This window comes from Eleginops maclovinus, chromosome 21 (genome assembly GCF_036324505.1).
Source record: "Eleginops maclovinus isolate JMC-PN-2008 ecotype Puerto Natales chromosome 21, JC_Emac_rtc_rv5, whole genome shotgun sequence".
Classification (NCBI taxonomy): domain Eukaryota; kingdom Metazoa; phylum Chordata; class Actinopteri; order Perciformes; family Eleginopidae; genus Eleginops; species Eleginops maclovinus.
In genome coordinates, this window is record NC_086369.1 from 14,858,416 (window position 1) to 14,881,780 (window position 23,365).

The following is a 23,365-nucleotide window of genomic DNA, read 5'->3' on the forward strand; positions in this document are numbered from 1 at the left end:
TGTGGAGTCGTGACTCGTATTCACTTGATTTGACGTGTGTGACCTCATGTTGAGAAAACCCCCCCTCCAGCTGTAAACTAAACACACGAACAGAAATAGATGACGCCTTGAAACTGTCACTAACTCAGAGACAGTTTGGGTAAAAGCTCATGCGTAGTGAAGTGATTCATCCCGTTTTATCCACACCTGCTCGTCCTATTTGTTTACATGTGCATAGTTTACTCATTCCTGAATTTCTACTCGCAGCACTGTCACTTGAATTATTTCCTTGCACTTCTTTTATGTCTTAAGTGCTTTCCCAGCTATTCTACAGCTATTGTGCAATCGACATGAATATTAAAGGAGAGGCGATTTGGTGCAGAGGTAATGGAGAGAGGCTTTGAAAGAGGGTGATAATTACGTTCTGGACTTATTCGCGACATGCTGTGTCCTTTTTATTTCATGTTAACATTAATCTGCGATTTGCACGGTCATGCCTAGGACAGCGTTTTGAGAACATGCATGTAGAAGTGTGAGCATGCATATGTGAAAATGTCCCAGAGGGAAGGTCATGGACATTAGTGCGATCTGTAAACCGGTCTTGTTCATTTTATTAACCGTCTTCCTGATTACATCTTGCCCAAGGGGTCTGCTGCCTCCATTAGCCAGGTCAGAGCGTGATTACTCCGGGATAGATTAGAGCTCTATTTCCCCTCATTTACAAACCACTGAGGGGGGGTTAGACCTTGGATGCAGATATGCTAAGGTGAATGCATATACTAACTTCACTGTGGCGAGAGAAAACACACAGCAACGTCAAAGGATTAGGCCTAACGGTTTTTTTCCCTCTGTGATAAAACTCAATCTCTGCCTGTGAAATTGGCAGCCTGGCCCGAGGCAAAGAGTATAAAGGTTATTCGGCTGGTGTTTTAAAGGTTAAAGCATCTGTTTTTGTTTTGAAAAGTAGTTATCGAGGAATAATTGTTGTGCTGCGGCTTTAAAATTGAAACACAAATGGAAGCATCTCCAGATAACACCAGCCACCTGTCTGCTTTTTAAATTGGTTACACACAAAGTAAAGGCAGAAAAACGGGGAATGTTTCTTCGAAAGGATGATATATTAGTAAAGTATGGAGGACTGTCCTGTGGCGTGTTCTCTTACAACAGCTGCCCAACATGCCCCTTGTTAAAAAGGAACAACCACGTGATTGCCTCTATTGGCTAAAATGTTGAAGTTTTGATTTATAGGTACTGTCAGGTCCCTACATGCTGCGCGCCATCGGGGGATTTCCCAGCTTGAGATTTAGATGGACCGATTCATGCGACATTTCTAAACCCAATTTTCAATTATGGACGAGGCGTCCTGCAGCTGCCTACAGTGCGCCCTGATAACTGTCTGACAGCCCGACAAACGATGAAGGCCTGTCTCCAAATGATTGAAGTGTATTCATCATTTGCTCTTCTCTGCAGCGAGACAGCGCCGTCAAACTCGGACTCAATCATTCTGGCCCTCGTTAGCTGGCATAGCACCACACACACACACACACACACACACACACACACACACACACACACACACACACACACACACACTTACTCTACACTCGAAGCACTTAATGCATTACTGCTACAGTACTTTCCGGTGATTTAAAAAATGAATATAATCTGGTAATAGGCGTCCGCTCTTTTATGCTCTAATGGACTTTACATTTAGAGACAAATATAGAGCCTTTTTATACTTAGACTACCCATCATCCTCCTGCACTACAAGCAATACTGTCCTCCCTCAGATGAACAAAAATACCTTTAATAGTTTGCAGTTATCACACATGAGAGCATGCTATAATTATGTTAAATCTGCAGAATAATTTGTTAAAACTACAATAAATGTATCATCCTATAAAGTTGAATCCCCTCACAAGAGATCTGAATGTTTGGATAGTTGATAAGTGCAAAAATACCAACTTTTGCTTTATTATATATTATACACTCAAACACAGCTGCCTCATCCCTGGAAGTGGTTCCCAGTCCAGTCAGCTTAACACAAGAAGAGAAACGATAGCTCAGTTAAAACAGGAAAACAGACATTCAGACAAGTTTCCAAACTTTCCTCTCCCAACTCACTCTTTGTCATATCCCATTATCGTCCCATATGAGTCCTCACACTCACACACTGCGTGAATTTGAGCTGTCAAACCAAACCAAAGCCCTCGTGCTGCCCCCAGCAAACACAGCGACTAAAAAGAGAGATTGGACGGAGAGCTGAGAAGTTTCCTAATTATTCCACACATCATTAAGACTGTAATGAGCCTCCAGCAGCAGGTGCAGCCTAACCTGTCAGCTAGTCCTCATTACTAATATGGTCATCATGTTCCCCAGGACATTGTGTGTCCACTTTGAGTTGCCTACCTGCCCATCATCCGCTGATAATGGGCAGGTGAGCCACACTGAATGCACTGTAAAAGTAAAATCCTGCACTTTAGAAAATAAATTGGCCATTTGTTGCAAACATTTTTCAGGTTTTTGTCTGAATTTGACATGACCTTTTAAAGAATACCAGCAAAAAGCAGAGATGCAATGCTGCATTCAGTGTATTTCATTAATTAAACCGCCTTTAAGTCGCCCTGTCATGCTTTTTGGAGTTTTCCCTTTCCTGTGGTGTGTTATATAGGTTTTTGTGCATGTAAATGGACTGCAAAGGCTCAAATCCCTGTCTAAATACAAATATGTAACTTGGAATTAGCGTAATATATCCTCCCAGTAGATGGGACTTCTGTCAATGTATAAAGAAATTCACTACCCTTCATGACTATGACAAACGTTTGGCACTCAAGTCATATTTTAAGTGTTAACACCATGGCTGTTGGGTTGTGCTGTGTGTTAATGTGTGAATACTTCCTCTGTTATATTTCTGGTGACAACACTGTGGTGACATAATCACTTCTGCTGTTAAGTTATATAAGTTACAGGTGATAATGCCAAACAATCTGTGAAATATAAAGTATTCATAAGGTGTTTACACTTTATGTGTAAGATTAATAAGTAGCATCAGAAGATGGAGGCAAGGAATACGTTTCAAAACAAGAGGAACTTCTGCTGCCTAATGTCTCATCAGCATGAGATGAGCCTATCACTTATTCCATTTACTATTCCAATTAATGATATATGGGCACCTTAGTCTGCATACGACACATGGCGGTGAAATAAGTTGTTAATATTTAGCATCATGTTCCAGCAACATCTGTTTTCTTACACATGACTATCAAGATAAAAGTCGTAGAAGACTAAATCAATCAGCTGGAGGAGCGTTATCACTTTCTGAAAACCTTGACGCACTCCAGAAACATCTAGTAATTTCATCTTAAAACCTGCCTTAAGGTACTTCACTTTTTTTATTTAAAAAAATAGCTCGTTTAACAGATGCTTCAAAGCAGTCATCACTTGTTTTAAGCATCAATTTGTTTGTTGTTTACTTGTTTAATGTCTGCACTGCTTCGGAGGATTTAAAATGACGTTCGAAGGACGTTGCTTGAAGAGAAAATGCAGTGTTTTCTTTAGGGATTGTTTTGTGTTGGCTTACATGCTCTCCGCAATGTGTTGTCCTTCAATTGTGACAGATATTTTGAAGCGAATTTGGGAAGTTGAACAAGACGTTTTTAGCCTTGAGTTTATCCTCCGAGAGAGACAAAGACTGAGGAATCAGAATGTGAATAATAAAAGGAAGAGATGGACTGAGCCGATAATATGAATTATAGAAGCGCAGGAGACGAGAGACTGAGAGAGAGAGAGAAGGGAAGGTGGCAGCCGCAGTCAACCTTTTACAGAAATCAATAACTCCAGCTATAGGATGGAGACAGCGAGGAGCAGGAACGGAAGGAAAGGAGACGGGAATACCAAGGGGATGGGGAGAAAGCATCTGAGAGAGCGGGTTTGAGAGGAGGAATAAGATAGAGAGGTTTGCCAGTGTGTGTTCGGGAAGACACCCGGCGGGTTAGTGCCTGACGTGGTGAGGTCAACGTCTCCACCTTTAGATCGTCTGCTAACAAAGATCGGGGCAGGAATAAAGCCGAGGAGGATGAGAGGAGCCTGTCAGAGGTTACGCTTTGTTCTCCTCCGACAGACATCCTGCATGCTTTGAAATGTCTAAAGCCGCCAAACCTTTCACAAAGCCCCGGCATCTTACACTGTTACACAATCTTGAGAGAAATCCTCAAGGCTGATGTTGTGATGAAATCCTCCAAACATGTCATGCTTTGCAAGCAACCATCAGGACTGTACTGAACCTTTGAGACTTCAGGGACAGTTTGAGAGTGAAAGAGTCTCATTCAGATGTAAATAAACATGTCACCAAGGTTAAGCTGCAAGCGACCGCCAAGGGTTTGAATCAGTGTTGACAGGAATACATAAAAGTGAGAGCGTTGACCTCCATGATGCTTTTCAACATGTACTTCTCCATCTTTCTGTCTCTGTGTTGTTCCCGCCTCTTAGCCTATCACGTACAATGGAGTGCTTACTTTATTAATCCCAGACTGGGACATGTTTGTGTTGCAGCAGCATAATAAAATACTTATTCTAAGTCATAAAATACTGCATGCTGATATGTAATGCTGTTACAGAAGTAAACAAAGGAATCCAATGGAGGCGTTTCAGCCAGAGTGTGTGGGAGAGAAACTTCCTCTGTGTGGGATTTGGAGATTTTGACCTTTGTCGACCATTTACATGCATGGAAAACCTATAAAAACTCTGTGTGTGTGTGTGTGTGTGTGTGTGTGTGTGTGTGTGTGTGTGTGTGTGTGTGTGTGTGTGTGTGTGTGTGTGTGTGTGTGTGTGTGTGTGTGTGTGTGCAGTTTATATGCCCCCGAGCGCTAAATTGTGAAACTGTGATGTGTGTGAAGTGTTTGTAATTAGGGCCGTGGTGTATTCTTAATTAACCACTGACGTTTATTTCAATCACCCGCCTAAATTCTCAGGTCCGTTAATTAAACTGTGGCGAAAAAGCTGAAAGGTAAATGAAAAATTAAGAGACTGGAAAAGCAAGCAGCCACTCCACGGCGTGTTTTCCAACAATCCTCCACAATGTATCTGCAAACAGGAAAACATTGCCAGGTTTTTACGCTTCAAAATGTCGTTTCGTTGTCACGCTTTACATAATCCTGATCCTCTTGAGTTTGTGTTCTTTGAGCAGCAAACACCGCAGCTGAGTGTTGAACATCTTGTCAAGTCCTTGATGAATACTTCCCCAAAGAGGGAGGAAGAGGTGATGTTTGTCAGCCCGATATAGACACACATGATGGGTTAATGAAGGAGAAATGGTCGGTTGCTGACGATGATGAAGTCATTATCAGAGTCACACTTCTTGGTGCCGACGTGTCACAGAGAAACCGGGACCTTTTTGTTATCCCTAGTTGATTAAGCAGGATCTCATTAATGAAGGGAAGACGGGGAAACTTTACCTTTCATTTCACCGTGAATCTTCTCACCTGAGCTGTGACTTCTCCCACTGTCACTGTTCAGAAACTGCACTTGTTTCCTTCTCGCACCTCAAACATCTCTGTCATTTGTTTGCGTCTTCCTTGTCCTCCTCTCCTCTCTTTCATTATTCTCCTGCCTGTTGGTGACTCTATTCTGTGTGTTTCAACCTGCCTGTTTACTCAACTCTTTTTTCCTTTGAACCAGCCTCTGATTTACGTGTTCTCCTCCCCTTTGCCCTCGCCTCTGTCGGCTTGTTTATGCCCTGTTCATCCTCCTCTGTAATTATGAGTGTTGTTCACTGTATCCCCATCCATATGACGAGCCTGACGGAGACGCAGGGAGATGGATGGTGCGAGTAAAAAAGCAAAGTGAAAAACGAGTGTGTCGAGGCAGAAGCCATTTTCCTCATGACACATCTGTCCATTGGCCTTGACCTGCGGGGACACAGCACTAAATCTGACTTATAGTCATAAACACAGCGCCACACACACACACACTGATGGAGATCACCCTGCGGTAATGATGATTATGGTTGTTTATGGTCTTCAGCCCACACTTCAGTCAGTTACAACCGCCGGGGGTGTGTGTTTTAGTGTGTACTCATATTCTGGTTAGTTTGTGTGTATGCAAACCAGCTTTAGTGTCAGGAGAGGGGGGGGTGACTGCAGCACAGTTGGGTTATTATGTCCTTTATCAAGCAGACAAGCCAATTAGGGGCACAACCATTGATATTAATTTCCCCTTCCTCGCCCTCACTCCACGTTCAGGGGTGTTTTTCATTTAATAGCCGAGTGCACTCAGTGATGACCCGTGAAGAGTTGTAGATGCTGCAGCGCTATGCAGAGTGGATTTACTAGAGCAGAACATTGTGCTGAACAGCAGGGGGCTGGGGGGGAAGGAGCCTCCGATCTGTAAGGGAGGGGGGGTGCGCTACATGTGCTCTCAGGTAGAAATAGTTGAAATAACTCATTATCCTTCCCAGGCCCAATGTTCTGATGTAGACAACGGAGAGGTCTCAGCTGACATCACACACACCGCAGGAAACAACCCCCCCCCCCCCCACCATCAGAAAGTAAAGGGAAATTGCTTCATTTAGTCGTTTATGGGTTTTTTGATTTTCTTACAATACAAACCACCACCGACACGTTGTGTAATGATATATTAAAAGCCCCCTTGGAGTCACTTGGAAACAACATTTTGGTGTGTGTGTGTGTGTGTATCCTTGGTGGCAAGCAAACAATTTTCTTCCTTGTAAAACATTTGCAGAGCAGGCGCGTCGAAGAACTGAAAGGCGGAATGAGTGGGATATTTCTAAGAGACAGTGTATTGATGGCACTTTCAATCAACACTTATTGCTCTATAGAAGTTTGTGGCAGGGTGTGTGTATCTGTAGAGACCCTGCAGCCCTCTGCCATGTGTCTGCTGGGACACTCCTGCATGGATTAAAAACACCTCGCAACTAAGAGAACGCTTTGCAAATGGTGGAAAAGGCTCATTCTAGACAGCAGCAAAGCTACACAATGGTTCTCTCAAGGAAATGATTCTAATGATTTAGTATTTTGCATTCATGTCGGTGAGCTAGAAGAGTTCTTCTTCCCTGGCTTTGTTTGTGCATTGCTGCATTTCTTGGGTGCTGATTACTGCCAACTATTGATCACTGGAATCACATGAAACCAATGACTCTGTGTCGCCCACTTGAACTTGCTTGTTGCTGTCCGTGTGCACAAGATGCTAAAATGACCTATTCAGAGCTTTATTCCCCTATAACCAAGGGTAAAGATCCCGTGTGTCTGATATGTTAGTATGCGTTGTAGCCCTTTGCTGAGATTAACCAAAGGAGATATACGTAGAGGGCAGGATGTGTTTCAGATACAATCTCACATCATGATCAGGGCAAGGGGAGTTTGCAATTAGCATGGATTAAAGGGCAGATTATAGCGAGGCTAATGATAACATAAAAAGATTAGATGCCAGGAAAGAGCCGAGGAGACGTGGGATTGATAGACAGATGTAGAGTATGGGGACAGAAAGGCCACCGAGACCGATTGAATGCAGGGAAATGTGTGCAGGGCAGATATGAGGAGGAAAAAAAGAGGAGAGATCGTGCAAAGAGAAGGTGGGAAGACATACTAGGAGGAGAGATAAAAAGAAAGAGGCCTCTGAGACCGAGAGATATGAGAACGCAAGGAAAAGGTGGGGAGCGTGAAGGAGAGAGAGGGCTAAATATGTCGGCGATACAGAGGCGGAGGAAACTGTGGGAGCGCCGGGAGGTAGGAGAGGTTCTTGAACCAAATTGATGGACAGTGGTGGTCTGGGAGAGGAGAGAGATTGAGACAAAAGGGAGAGACAGGGGAGCCGGGCAGAGATACAGAGACAGATTAGAGAGAGCAGATAGGAGGACACACACATGCACTCCTTTACCTAAACAAAAGGACAGAGGCACACACATTCTATCCATTTCTCTCACACATACACACACACACGCACACACTGCATTATCTGTAGCACTCTGGAGGGATCCCGGGGCATGGCTAATGTGCCTCCCCACAGTCTCCGTACAAAAACAGAGATGTGAAGAGGATAGGAGGCTCACAAAGACCAGCGTGTGCAGTGTTTGCTCCACTGCACAACAAACAGGAATGCAAGCAAACAACGACAACAGCACGCTTCCTAACCGTGCGCTTACAAAGACAAATTGATCCACGATTTTGTGCAAAAACTCTCCCAGATGGAGGGGTAATCTTATCTTCGTGCAGAGGCCTACAGATCGAATGGCTCTACACATTTTTCTTTTCTCCTGATGGGTGTTTTTCAGGCCAAGGTAGTATGCATGAGTTATTCTGGCCCTTACATTAATTAGCTATAAATGTAGGAGTCATTTTAACAACATAAAATTCAGCTCTTTAGTTTTAAAAAGGCGAAGAAACAACAACATTATAAAGCGGCTGCTCTTGTTAGAGGAGAAGAAGTATTGATTTACTTTCAAACTTCTTAGAGATGCGAAGACCCGCTGAACTGCTTACATTCTGCTCTCTGCGTGTGAGCTGACTGTTCAGATACCTGTCACTCAGAGCCAGAGAGGGAAATATAAAGCAATAAGGTCCTTAAGTCGTCGGCAGTAACGACTCCGGTAAAGGTGAGGGTGATTTGAGGTCTATGAGCAGGCCAGATATGAGGGTTATGAATACCATTCTGGCATTTCAGTCCTTCTTAAAACACATCCTTTTCCAGACTGGAGATATGAGTGACTGAGCATGGCTATTTGGTACCCGCTGACCTTTCTCTTCACAGTCTGCCTGGCCGGAGGTGATCCCTTAATGTGAAGTACGTGTGGCGCTCATGTTGTGCTAGGTGTACTTGTACCATAGTATTTAAGTTGGGGCACAGTAGGGATAGGACAACAATTATTTTGTGGAAAAGTAAAGGCACAGCGTTGCTATTTATATTTTTAATAACCTTTTTTTACCAAGTAATGATTTATGATGACCTTATTTAAGATATTTTTAATCAGTGAAAAACTGTTTAGTGATCAAAAGAATGTATAAGCGAAGGCGACTCCAGTTTGTTTTAGTTTCATTTTAAGAGTTTTATGTTGATAATCTTCGGGATAAATATTGTCACTACGAATTATTTCTGAGTGCTCTGGGCACTATTTTTGGTTAAAGGACTGACAGTTATGAATGAAAGATGAAACTGTAGGGTTGCGATCTCTAAAAAGACGGTTATCTGGCTCTTTTTCTTCTTATATCTTTAAACATGTATTTTTCTCCATCATTCCTCTCATTTAGCAGCTCTCCGGCGCTGTCTGTCTTTGCTTTGTGAGTCTCACTGCACAAAGTACAGCAGACATGATAAAGATGTAGACATTAACCTCTCTGGATAAAGAGAGAGATTAATAGGTGAGAGTATCTGATGCTGAAGTAACTGATGGATAAAGCCATCACCATAAGTAGTGTTGTGCGGCTCGCCTCGAGGAGAAACACAACCTCGGGCCTTATCAATCCGTCCTGTCTGCTTCCTGCTCTCCAGTGAACATTTAGCATGTTGGTTTGTGGATTCAGCTGCGAGAGAACCAGGACAGATGTTAAGAGGAAGATTACAAAGATGATACAGAGAAGAAATCTGAGCTTGGAGTCTTCGTCCTTTGAGCTTTAATAAACTTTACAGTCGATGTTTGGTTCCCAAGATGAGGCATTCTGTCTCCATCACTGCTTTACAGAAATCTGCATGTTTCCACTTAATCCTTTTCTCTTGTTATTCTTTTGCACCGCCAAAACTCCTCCAGTATTTTTTTATCAAACCCATCCCACAAATGCTTCTTCTGCCTCTATCCTCGTGATGTGCTGTTGGAAATAAAATACACACACATAGTCACCACTCTTAGTCTGACTGTAGTGCGGCTTCTGATAATTACCCAGGATTTAAGAGCACACACACTCCTTCTTGAATATGCACACACACACACTTTCAAGGTTTCAAGGTTTTATTGGTCATATGCACAGCATATACAACGTATATGTTGGCAATGAAAATCTTATGTCGCGTGCTCCTCCAACAGCTCAACATACATGGTGCAAATAAGATAAATAAAATAGTGCAAAAAGAGAGAAGAATATTTACAATAACAACAATAAAGATTTGAGGATGTGAAATATATACATATTTGGAATACATTGAGAGTATTTAAAGACTTTACACTGTTGAATGAGGAGGTATCAGATGCATATATTATGTATAGCAGATGTATATGGCAGATATGTATAATATATAGATATGTGTACTATAAACAGATATGTATGGCAGATGTGTATAATATATATATATATGTATGTATGTGTGTACTATAAACAGATATGTATAATATATAGATATGTGTACTATAAACAGATATGTATGGCAGATGTGTATAATATATATATATATATGTATGTGTGTACTATAAACAGATGTGAGTAGACATTCACACAGCTCAGGAGTTCAGCAGTCTTATAGCCTGTGGTATAAAACTGTCTCTGAGTCTGGTGGTCTTGGTCCGGATGCTGCGGTACCGTCTGCCAGACGGCAGCAGACAGAACAGATTGTTGCTGGGGTGATGGGGGTCCTTTAATATCCTACCGGCCTTCTTCCTACACCGCTGGGTGTAGAGGTCCTCCATGGATGGCAGCTCCGTCCTGGTGATGTGCTGAGCAGTTTTCACCACCCTCTGTAGAGTCTTACGGTTGAGGGCGGTGCAACTGCCATACCAGGCGGTGATGCAGCCAGTCAGGATACTCTCGATGGTGCACCTGTAGAAGTTGCAGAGTATCCTGGAGTCCATGTTGAACTTCTGCAGCCTGCGGAGGAAGAAGAGCCGCTGTCGAGCCGTCTTGGATATGACCTGGTGTGATGTGTCCATGTCAGGTCCTCACTGATGTTTACCCCGAGGAACCTGAAGCTGCTGACTCTCTCCACAGGAGTCCCGTCGATGGTGATGGGTGTGTGTGCCTCTCTCTGCCTCTTCCTGTAGTCCACAATCAGCTCCTTTGTTTTGCTGACGTTGAGATGGAGGTTGTTGTCCTGGCACCAAGATGTCAGGGCTCTGACCTCCTCTCTGTACGCCGTCTCGTCACCGTCTGTGATCAGGCCGATGACGGTCGTGTCGTCACTAAACTTTATGGTCTTGGAGCTGTGTGTGGCCACGCAGTCGTGCGTGAACAGGGAGTAGAGGAGAGGGCTGAGCACACAACCCTGAGGGGCTCCGGTGTTGAGGGTCAAGGTGGAGGATATGATGTTCCCCATCCGCACTGCCTGGGATCTGCCCGTCAGGAAGCTCAGGATCCAGTCACAGAGGGCGCTGTTGAGCCCGAGGTACCTGAGCTTAGTGATGAGCTTGGAGGGCACAATGGTGTTGAATGCTGAACTGTAGTCAATGAACAGCAGTCTCACATAAGTGTTCCTCTGGTCCAGGTGGGAGAGGGCAGTGTGGAGGGTGAGGGAGATGGCATCATCCGTGGACCTGTTTGCTCTGTAGGCAAACTGCAGGGGGTCCAGTGAGTCAGGGAGGGAGGAGGTGATAAAAGTTTTGACTATCCGCTCAAAGCACTTCATGATGATGGAGGTGAGTGCAACTGGGCGGTAGTCATTGAGGCAGATGGGTTTTGTCTTTTTGGGGACAGGGACAATGATGGACTCTTTAAAGCATGTGGGGACTACAGACTGGAGCAGTGACCTATTGAAAATGTCTGTGAACACATCTGCCAGTTGAACTGCACACACCTTGAGAGCACGGCCAGGGATGCCATCAGGTCCAGGAGCCCTGTGTGTGTTGATCCTTTTCAGAGATCTACACACATCTGCACTGGTTAAAACCAGTGAGCAGACACATACACACACACACACACACACACACACACACACACACACACACACACACACACACACACACACACACGCAGTGCCCTCTCTCTGCGGCTCTCCATATGAACTCTGTGCCAGTGTGATTGCATATCTCCTCCCTCATATCTCCATCCATCCATGCTGCTGTTCTCTCATCTCCCCCTCCTTCCTCCTGCCTCCTCCCCCCTCTCCTCTCCTCTCCACTCCTCACTTGTTTGTTTTGGCAGAACTTCAACTGAATCACACAGGAGACTTAAACTGGCAGGATTTATAATGCAGCTCCCACCTGATGCCCTGCTGGTGCTCTTACAACAGTCCTCCTCTCCTCTCTTATCCTCTCCTCTCCTCTCCTCTGTCTTCTTCAATTATTCATCCTGAAAAATGGGTTATGAAGAGGTTCAAGTTGGAATTTTTACATGAAAAACCAATCTTTTCCTACTAGCTCCTCTCCTCCCTCCTCACAATGAAACCTCTTTAAAACTGCACAGCTATTAACCTTTCAATTCTGATCTGATCTACTTATTTTATTTGTCAGAGTAATGTGTCCTTTCCTTATTGCACCAACTTGTTCAAGTTCTACATTTGCTTATGGTGCTTATGAATGCACCATTAAACACAGAACCAATGTGCTCCTTCGTTTCATATCCTTTCCTTTCCTTTCCTTTCCTTTCCTTTCCATTCCATTCCTTTCCTTCCTTTCCTTTCGTCTCCCCTCCTCTCCCCTCCTCTCCCATCTCTCCTCTCCTCTGTCTCCTTCAATTACTCATCCTAAAAAGAGTTATGAAAGAAAGATCAAGTTGGATTTTTAATATGAAAACAATCTTACTCTGCCTGCTCCCGTCTGTCTGAACAGCTTACACTGAAGTGGTGTGTGTGTGCGTGTGTGTGTGTGTGCGTGTGTGTGTGTGTGTGTGTGTGTGTGTGTGTGTGTGTGTGTGTGTGTGTGTGTGTGTGTGTGTGTGTGTGTCTGTGTCTGTGTCTGTGTCTGTGTGTGTGTGTGTGTGTGTGTGTGTGTGTGTGTGTGTGTGTGTGTGTGTGTGTGAGTGATGACATGGCAGAGTTAGTGAGAGGCCGAGCAGACAGTGAGAGAATGAGACCTCGGGGGTGTTGAGACTCTGTTTCTCGCTGCTCGCTTGTGTTTGCTCGGCCCTTTATCTCATACACACACACACACACACACACACGGCAACTGTTGTCTTTTACATTTCGCTCATGATGGGATGCACCACAACAGCTTGACCACACTGACGTGCCCACATTTGAAGCTCAGTGTAAGACAGTCCGTTCTTTATGTATCGATCTGTTGAATTATGTTTTGTTTCTGTATCACGCACAGCAGCCTTTAAGGTGGTTTGTCTTTTACACTACAGCATGTTCTGATTATTGATGCTGCAACCAGCATACTGCTTTGCTCACTCCTAATCCAGTGAGAGTTGTTTGCAATGTTTTAATCATACACTGAACTTGTTCCCATTTTTCATAGTTCGAAAAAATGACCTTTTTTCTCAGTTTTTTTGCACAAATCTGAAATTTTAACTCTTGAAAAAAAGAAATACGTGTTAAAGTTTTGTTAAGTGTAGTTATACAAGAAGTACAGGCTACAAAAATGCACCCACTTGCCATCCACTTTGAAAAGCAGTCGCAGCTCGCTTCAAGGTCGATGACATGACTCACTAATTGGGTCGGAGCAAGATGCGTGGTGTTTCGGGCGGCTGGGGCTGAGATTAGTTGGCTGTGGTTGGGGAACTCACTGACCTATCCGTGAAGGTCTTCATCTGCAACTTGGTTCAGACTTGTGTAGACAACTCACACACACTCACACACACACACGTGTCCACACAGAGGCAGAGGGCTGTGGAGTCTCCTGAGCAGACACTGTTAATCCTATTGACAATGACTTGTCTGAACAGTGGCCTGAAGAGGGATGAAGCTAATTCTTTTTATGAGGACAATAAACCCACAGGTCACCAAACACACACACAGAATATATATATGAAAACACACAGACCGACCATAGCCTCTTTCTGGAGTTTAGTCCCCTTTCAGAGAGTTAAAAAAAAGTGCAATAAAGTATATCAATAACAGTATATCAAACCTCTCGATTGTGCCGCATCAAAAGCCGGCGTCAATCCCCAGCTGTAAGAAATGTGGCTCAGGAGATTTCATTGCCTCTGATGGAATTTGACAAAGCCATATTGACAATGCGGCGTATTTTCCTGGAATAAAGAGGGGAAATGTAATATTGTTTCATTCTCTCTTGCTGTTATTGTGATGTATTTCCAGGCACCAAAATATTTACACCCGTCTCTCCTCCTAGTTACTGTCTCCTGCCAGAATACGTTATCCAGCGCAGCGAAAACAATATTACATTCCTTATTGAAAAGCAGCGATCTTTCACCTTTACACACACACACACACACACACACACACACACACACACACACACATACATCACAATAAGGATTGTGTGCGTCAACAGATTCCTTCATAACAACAGAAGATAAATGCAAATGCGGCGCTGTGAGACTCTGAGTTTAGATCTCTAAAATCTCAGGTGTGATCTATGACTAAGTGCGCCTGCCTGTCTCAAAGGCATTTACCATGCAGCTGTGTATGCATGTTGAGCAAATGAATTATATCAGCCGTGCAGCTGCCTGTTGTCAATACAAATCACATTAATGCGACAAAAGCCTGAAACAGCGAGGGATTTAACAATGAATCATTTGCAATAAGAAGGAGGTTTGACACTTCAGTAACACACTTTAATTGCCTTCAAAAAGTTCTGGTGAGGGAAAGATGGTGAGAAACCAAATGATGACGGCTCTTTTCAAACCTATGTTTTTGTTTGTGTTGTCCCCAGATGGGACCCCCTACACTTGGTGGGTTGGACGGGGCAGCGAGAAGCACTTCTACTGGGGGGGCTCTGGGCCCGGCATCCAGAAATGTGCCTGCGGCATCGACAGGAACTGCACTGACCCCAAGTACGACTGCAACTGTGACGCCGACCTCCGGCAATGGTAAGTGAGACTGTCACGTTAGCGTTCAGCAGGAGCACAAACTATTTGTTTTGCATCGATTCATTTCCCTCCAATTAGCTTTGCATTGACTTTAATTAAAAGGTGCAGAAACAGCTGCCGGTGAAAAGTTGTTTCGGTCACCCCCGGTCCACCCTCTGCAGCGGAGCACAGTGGGACATAAGAGCAGCTGAGTCAGCACATCTGTTAATGCGTCGTTCTGCTTAATGCTCCTCTGAGCACCCAGCTGTACGCTTCACGGTTTACACATTTTGGCTGAAAACTAATTCTACTGTACATCTAGGCTATCAGAGGCTCCAAGGCACCGTCTACACCAAGAGCATTATCCAAAATACCATCAAAAGTTGTCCTTCATCCTGAACAACCTTTCTTCCTGTGTAGGTTAAACATATTGTAAATGTTTTCACACTCGTACGTTATTCTCTAGGAGACAATGTGACAGTGTTAAGTCAGTTTTAAGCAAGGTGGTTCAATTATGTAATCGAAATATTGATAATTGTTTATAATAACTGATGATAAAGTCCTGACAGATATTTTTGTCTCAAGTAAGTTGTCACGAAATCTAGACAAGAGAAAACACTTTTATTTTAATTCAAAGACCAAGAAAGTACAAATCTTCCATCATTATTGCCGAATTATGTGCTAGAAAACAGAGTTAGCATAGCAACAGTAATCATGGGGGATGGGGCTCAGTGAACAGTCCGTTACCATGATTACAATCAATAATCAGTGGGCATTTGTTCGCTCTACACGGATGGAGTGCATGGAGTAAAGATTTCTGGGATCTGCTCAGTATTACAACTTAGTCCTTCACTCTCAGGCACACAGCCGTTTCCATTGATCAGTTAAACGCCTTGTTAGAAAACCTGTTCAGAGACGGAGGAGTGTTTGACGTGCAGCCCACCCACAGATTTGCTCAGCTACAGCTTGACTTTTAAAGCATTAAATGTCACAGCGCTGCGCTTCGCCTGTTTCTTGAAGAAGTTGAATTACATCGTAAAGGTCAACGTACGTATTAATTGCCTTTTATTTTTTGTAAGTACATATTCTGTTGCAAAGAATCACACTTTGGTTGCGATTACATATCGACTCAGATAAAAAAACATCTGAATAAATCATAGAAAGAGCACAACAGCCTGAACGCCTGAAGAGCAATCCACCAATAACACATTTCAGCCACCTGTATGCATTGCGCGTTATTGCAACCGTTATTTGAGCATTTCAAGGTTAGAGTCACAAAGGGGTTGTATGTATCACCATATTGCTTGATGCACAGCAGCTAAAGCTCATTGATTATTTAAATCCCTTTTTTTTGTCATGTATTTAAAAAATGACATGTAAGGGAGCTTTTTCTCATTTACTTTTCATGACACAGCTGTCATTGCATGCTGTCACTGTCTCAACCCAATGGCTGCATGCCCAAATAAATGATACGCTTCAGTTAAAACTCTCTGAAGACGATTCAAATGTCACTGTGCGACTTTTACAATTAGTGCTGATCTTTGTGAACTTGCAATACAGTTTATTACCTAATTTAATACGTGCAAAAAACAAGGGGATCATCGAAATGCTATACGCTTGCCTTCTTTTTGGTCTCATTTGCATGGGTTTAGCAGCCAGAAAAGCCCACAACCCTTTCATGACTTCACCCCTGCTATATCCACTGAACTGAAAAGTGAAGCCTGCCACCCCTGTGGACATTTTGATGGCACAATTTCACTGTGCTGAAACTAAAATTGTCACTTGTGCCTCTGCTGATTTCTGCCATCGCTGCTGATGAGGTGTCTGAAGTTCAAAGTGACTAAGTGATGAATGCCACCATCAGCGGCGTGTTTACTTAAGAGGGATATTTGCGTGCAGTAACCAACCGTTTGTGTTTCAAAGCTCCTCCAGCCAGCTGATGGATATTCTCATTAAACCAATCGCAGCGCAGTGTGAGGGTGTGTGCATGTGTGTGTACACACTGTGTGTTTGTCTGTAAGTAATTACGGAGTGTAAGCGAGAAGGAGAGATTTCATTTACTTTCAGGTCTCTCCTCATCTCTAAAACTGATGAGATTACAAATAAGTCTTACTCTGTCTGGTTCTCCCCATTAGTAATGTCAGCGTTAATGTCTCATTGTTTGGCTGAGTGACTTTATGAAATATTACCCATATAACTCTATTTCCACTCATTACCTGTGTGTTTTGCAGCACATGCAAAGACACACACACATGCACACACATGCTGACACAGAGCCATAACATATCTATTGCTGTTTTATTCCAGAAAGGAAAAGTAAACATTTAAAATGGGGATGGGGGAATGAGCCCATTTTAAAAGGCTGTGATTTAAATATTGAATGTGTTTAGTATGTGTTTGTATTATCAGTAAAAAAGCAAACAACTATTATTTTATATCTTTAAAACTTCATGAATATATCTATTAATATTGTTTTGGGTTTAAAAAACAACAGGAGGAGAGTAAGGAGTGTTTAACCTGGTGTCTGTGTCTCTCCTCTCGTCCTGCAGGAGAGAGGACGCTGGTCTCCTGATTTATAAAGAGCACCTGCCAGTCAGCCAGGTTGCCGTGGGTGACACCAACCGACCGAGCTCTGAGGCTAAGCTAACGGTTGGACCGCTCCGTTGCCAAGGAGACAGTAAGTGTTGCGTCATGGACACATTTGTACTGTGTTGAGCATGTTGATGCAGGTGCAGTTTTGACTATTTTGGCAAATCAGGAAGTTAGCATTGCAAGAGGTCTATCGTAGTAAGGATAATCTCCATGTATTAACACTAATGTATGATTTCAGAAGTAAAAAGCTAACATTAGGCTATAAAGGAACTACAGCACAGTCACATGACTTCACTTCACCAACACAAAACTAAAGGCGGCTAATGTTAGCGTCATTTAGACACCTGTTAGCAATCACCTTTGGGGTATTTAGTGGTGTAAAACATGAGTCTCTTCAGCTTGTGTTCACCAAAGTGCGCATTTCAGGCTTGTAACCACAAACACATTTTTAAATCAAGTGACTTAGAGACTTGGTAACAGGAAGTGGGTAAATTATGGCTGTGATGTCCAGTTTTTAGGCCTCCTTCCTGCATCACTGTGTAGTTAATATGAATACCCAGATGAGAGAACAGGACTCCCACGAGCAAGGAGGTGTTAATGCCATTAATGGATGACTGAATCAGGGATCTACAGGAGGGGAAGGTGTTCTCTGATTCAAAGAGAGGGAAAAGGTGCACATTGAGCCTGCAAACTAAATCATACTGTGATTTAGAATGATCAGTAAGATGTTAGAAATAACCTCAAACCTTAAGGCGAAAAAAGGGCCGGTGTGAGCTTCTGGATTATGTGCAGGTGTGAAAGCGACCTCTCAGTGAGCAGGAGGGCTGCAGTTGCAATGGCCTAATTGAGAGGAAATATGTGCCTTAATGACCTTCTGCAAGGCAGCTGCTGAGAGGGGTGCTTTCATCCTCAAAATAATCCTCAGCTGGTTGTAGTGGCCTAGCTGCATGACCTTTGTAAATGACTCATCAGGGGTTGAATCAAGAGAACACTTCCAGTGTATTTAATGCAGCTGCTATTGAAATGTCCCCGTTGAGACTGTGTGCAGCTTTTGAACAGTTATAACATGCCACACTTTTACAGAGAATATTATTGTGCTTCAACAAAGGTCAGTGGCTTTGCAGGATGAAGGGTGTCTCACCTGTTAAGATTAAGTTGCTGAATGATGTTGAACCATGACGGTGTGTTTGAAATGCCAGCACATTATCACACATGCAGTGCTGCTTGACCACACGGAGCAGATCTAGAAGCTCTGCAGGGACAATCGAGCACAAAGACAAAAAATAAACAAGATTGTATCAGTGCATCTAAACAATCCTCTGGATCATTTTGTGTACATTCTGACATAGCATTCATTAGTGTTTGTGAATGGAAACTGTAGTGCAGGATAAGAGACGTGGTGGCATTAATTGCACATTTCTAGGGATGTTAAGGGACAAAAAGAACAATGTGGTAACTGAAACAACCACCAGACATTTAAAGAAGACGTTGGTGTTACTTATGTTCACTCGTCTCATGGGAGAACACTTTGTCTCTTTCTTTCTCCCTAATCCGAGGAGAGATGAAACGGTTATTCTGTGTTTATACTCAGGCATTGTAAGCCTAACTTTTGGAAGTGAGTAGACCTCTCTACAGTAGCGGGTTAGGGTAGCTGCGGATGGTCTGAATGGGTTCTTAATTTTAAAAAACCTGTCGGGAGAGAGAACAAGAGAAAGCACTTCATGCGTAGCGGAGAACAATCGGGAACATTGTTATTCTGATGTTGCATTTGAGTGTGAAATAACACATACTCGCTTTGTGATGAGCATTCAGAGAAGCAGCTGCTCTGTCTTGAGTTGAAAACACACACACACACACACACACACACACACACACACACACACCGTAAGAGGCAGTTCCCTGCTGTTTCTTATCCTGTCTTTTCTTTTAATCAGTGTTGGCAGGTGTTTTCTTCAGGACTTTGGGTCATCTGGACGACACACACACACACATTGAGTCTCTCATATTCACCACCTTTATTTCCTCCTTACTCTTCCTGTTTCTCTTTACCCTGAACAACCAATTTCACATTCTTGATGCCTCTCTTATATGGCTAGTTAAATCCTTTCTCATTCTGAATCTTAGTGGGTTTTCACACAAAATGGAAAAAGGATGAAATGGAAACCTTTACCTAACGATGTGAAGCCTTACTACCATAACAAATAGCTCCCATTACTAGAGGATACTGGGTAGCTGCAGAGCTGGAGAAACACCAGTGTTAATATCACAATGCTGCTAGTTTGGTGTTGGCATCAATAGATGAGCAACATGGCCAGCATGTGTTGCTCTGAAGCCTTTGTGCTGCCCCTAAAACAATCTGTTAGGAGGCTCCCTGGAGGCCCCCCAGGATCAGAGAGGCTGATTTGTTTGCTTAATATGCATCAGGCGTCTTCTGGAGTCTTTTCTTTATCCCTCCTGATTGTGATGGGAACAGGAAACAGTGTACAGTAAAAGGCAGTCTGTTCTTTAGGCTGGATGTAAACCAAACTTTCTGTATTTCCAACTGAGAGGATTTAGAAGTACTTTAATCTTTTGAGATGGCCTCTTCGTCCCTCTTTATGTTTTTTAATCTCCTAAAACAAAATAGCACGGAGAGAATGTCCGTATCTTCTCTGCAATGTGACAAAGTAGCAGGGAGGTTTCGTGGAAAGTAATATCCTGCAGAGAGAGAAAAAGCAAACATGGATTTAATCTTCAGTATGTGGCAGCAGGATCATTACGATAATAATGCTTCATATATTATCTATCGACGGCTCGTTTTTCATACTAAAGGGAATAAACGAGCTATGCAATCTCCGTGCACTGTGAGTGTAGATATTCTGCATGTTTCTGAACTGCAAAAGAAATGGTTTCCCTCATGCACAGAGTTTTTCTCTCCGTCGGCCCATTCATCCGGGAGACAGGAAGTGGCCTGGTTCTGTCGGGGGTGCAGGACATGACAGAACACCTGCCCTTACTCCTCACGGGTGTCACACTCATTATGGTCCCTTCATCTACAATCTGCTGAACGTCCCTTCATCACAGAGCTGCCAACACACAAACAAACAATGATTTAATGACCCGTGACATGGCATCTGTTTGTGTGTGTGCAGCTATCATGTCGCAGTACGGCAGACACAATTATTAAAGATGGATCCTTCCCTCGAATGGAGGCAGCCATATTCTCTTCATATTACTCTATTATCTGCTGTGTGTGTGTGTGTGTGTGTGTGTGTGTGTGTGTGTGTGTGTGTGTGTGTGTGTGTGTGTGTGTGTGTGTGTGTGTGTGTGTGTGTGTGTGTGTGTGTGTGTGTGTGTGTGTGTGTGTGTGTGTGTGTGAGACAAAGAGAGTCATCCTGCTCTATATTAAGTGCCCAAATTAACAAACTAACTTTAAAATGAAGATGACTTTGAGGTATGTTTGCAATCGTGCTGGTCAGGACACCGGAACATGGAGAATAAATTATACGTCGGGCCATTAAGGCATATTAAACATACATTAAAGATTCCACACGTGAATAGGTACTCCGTGTATGATTGATGCTTCTCATACAGCGCATGGAGCTCTGTCTCAGTAAGAGCAATGATGATTGGCTGCCGTATAATGGGTTTTCATAGACAAATGACTAATGCCTCACGCAGTCAGGGAAAGTTTTAGTAAAGAGGACTTATGTGTCTGTGTGTGTGCGCAAGTGTGTGTGTGTGTGTATGTCTCTTTTGGTGGTGTTAGGTGTGAGTGTGTGTGTGTGTGTGTGTGTGTGTGTGTGTGTGTGTGTGTGTGTGTGTGTGTGTGTGTGTGTGTGTGTGTGTGTGTGTGTGTGTGTGTGTGTGTGTGTGTGTGTGTGTGTGTGTGTGTGTGTGTGCGTGTGTGTGCGTGCTCCAGCATTAACAGAGCCCATTTACATGGCTAGTTTAATGGCAGACTTTACAGTCACCGGCAGACAGAGAGGAATTAGTCCCATTTATTGATGTTAAAAGGGTTTGGACATGTTAATAGATGGAATGAAAATAAATGGAAGCAAATGAAGCGGAGCCGCATGTGGTCCTTTGTTATCATGTAATGCAACTGCTATGGGACATGCTTTGCCTCCTGAGAGACCACAAGTGAAAGCTTACAGGGGTCACCCGAGGTAGTTCAGAACTAATGAATTGATTTGTCACTGTGCACATAGCCACACACCGTATAACGTCTTTGTAATTCATGCCAGTCTCTCAGGGTTTTTTAGGGACATTGACTCTGGGGTGCAACACATAAGGTTTACTTTTGGGTTGTTAAGAAAAAGTTTTGCAGATGGAACATCTAAATAATGTGGCTGAAAGTCAGATTTGAAACGATGCAATTCCATACTTTTATTGAAAGTATTTTTTCTGGATTCCTTTTTTATATTAAGGGGTTCAGTGCATGAAGTGTAGTTTATTTGAACATGTTGAAAGAGTGAGAAACTTATGGTGGTTGTGTCTACTTGACAAATGACGGATTTGCACATGTAATGTAATGTGTACGGCACACACTCTGTTATAAAATAAGAATGAGGACCCTAAGTCACACATTACCTTTTTAAAGTCATTGTATTATAGGTGGATGAGTGACTTCCTACAACGAAATGATTCAATAGTACTTAAAGAGGGTCTAAGAAGTTGTAAATGCCAAGGTCAGTTTAAAAGAACCTGGAGTACCGTTGCACCATTTGGGGGTTGTTGGAACCTAAAGCCTGTCTTACGCTTACATGTTATATATTATAAATGAAATGAAGCAATAAATTATACTTATTACTCCTCCTTTATTCCCCTTTCATCTCTCCATGTATATGATAACATCTCTAAAGGTTAAGTGCTAAAAATATACACGACATGAAATCTCATTAAAGTTAGATTGCAGGTTTTTTATGACAGACAGAAACTAATTACCTGAAGTTTCAAATGCTATGTTTACTGTAAACACAGATGCTAGATTGACACACCTCTGATAACTCAATTACAGATGAGATGAGATACAGCTCTCAGGGGAGAGAGAAGTGTATTTGGTTGTGAGCAGAAGTCTCAGGTCTATATGTAAGTTCAAGTGTTTTGAACAATGATATCTGAGCCGCGCCCTCAGGGGCACTTTGTGAGCCGGGAGTATCACCTCTCTCTCTCCGTCTCTCTTGTTAGAGACTATTCTTAGTCCTTTGATGAAAAAGCCCCCCAACAACTATGCACCTGAAGTAGGTAGCAGAATAAGTACCAAGTGGAAGAATTAAATGAGGTGTCACAGCGTGTGTTTGCTCCTGGAGGTCTGAGATCCTGAACGTCAACGACTTACAATTCGCACTGTTCCTGCAGGATGAGGTTATTAATATGAACTATTGTGGCAGCAGGTATTTGTGCCTCCATCCAATAATCATCATGCATTTGTTTCCGCATGTATTTGGTGTGTGTGTGTGTGTGTGTGTGTGTGTGTGTGTGTGTGTGTGTGTGTGTGTTTGTGTGCCTGGAAATGTCCCTGTTAACGACCTGAGACATTATACAGTCAGTCATCCCTACCATCTGCTGGTACTGTCACCTCTGGTCAAGCGTGGATGTATGAATCATCTAGTTGGCTTCCAGACCCAGACTTCCCCTCGAACCGTATCTCACATGATGTCAGCCTCCACAGTTCGCTGGGCTTCAGCCTCCCTGTGGTCTGATCCAGAGGTCAGCAGCTGTTTTCATTCTAATGGGTTGATGGATCCAAGAGACACCCACAGCATGCTTTTAAGAAACATCTCTCTGTAAAGGACGGACAAAGTGGAAAAGGGTTATAATTTGGAGTGCCGTTTCTCTTTGAGAGACTTCTGATTCTTCTTTTTTTTTCCACTGCAAGGCGTTTAAAGTTGGGTTTTCTGGACGGTTCTTTTGTGATTTGTTTACTCCTGATATCTTTCTCTATCTTAGTAGAATATCTCAGGGTCATG

The 23,365-nt window shown here is 43.1% G+C and overlaps 1 protein-coding gene across 1 annotated transcript in view; it reads left to right on the plus strand.

Annotated features, from left to right (window-relative positions):
• The window catches only part of cntnap2a (contactin associated protein 2a), a 243,676-nt gene that overhangs the window by 180,726 nt on the left and 39,585 nt on the right, over positions 1–23,365 (plus strand). Inside the window, exons 16-17 of the mRNA XM_063912533.1 lie at positions 14,687–14,843; positions 17,372–17,499. Coding sequence (XP_063768603.1) covers positions 14,687–14,843; positions 17,372–17,499 — 285 coding nt within the window. The remainder of the gene's footprint in view (positions 1–14,686; positions 14,844–17,371; positions 17,500–23,365) is intronic.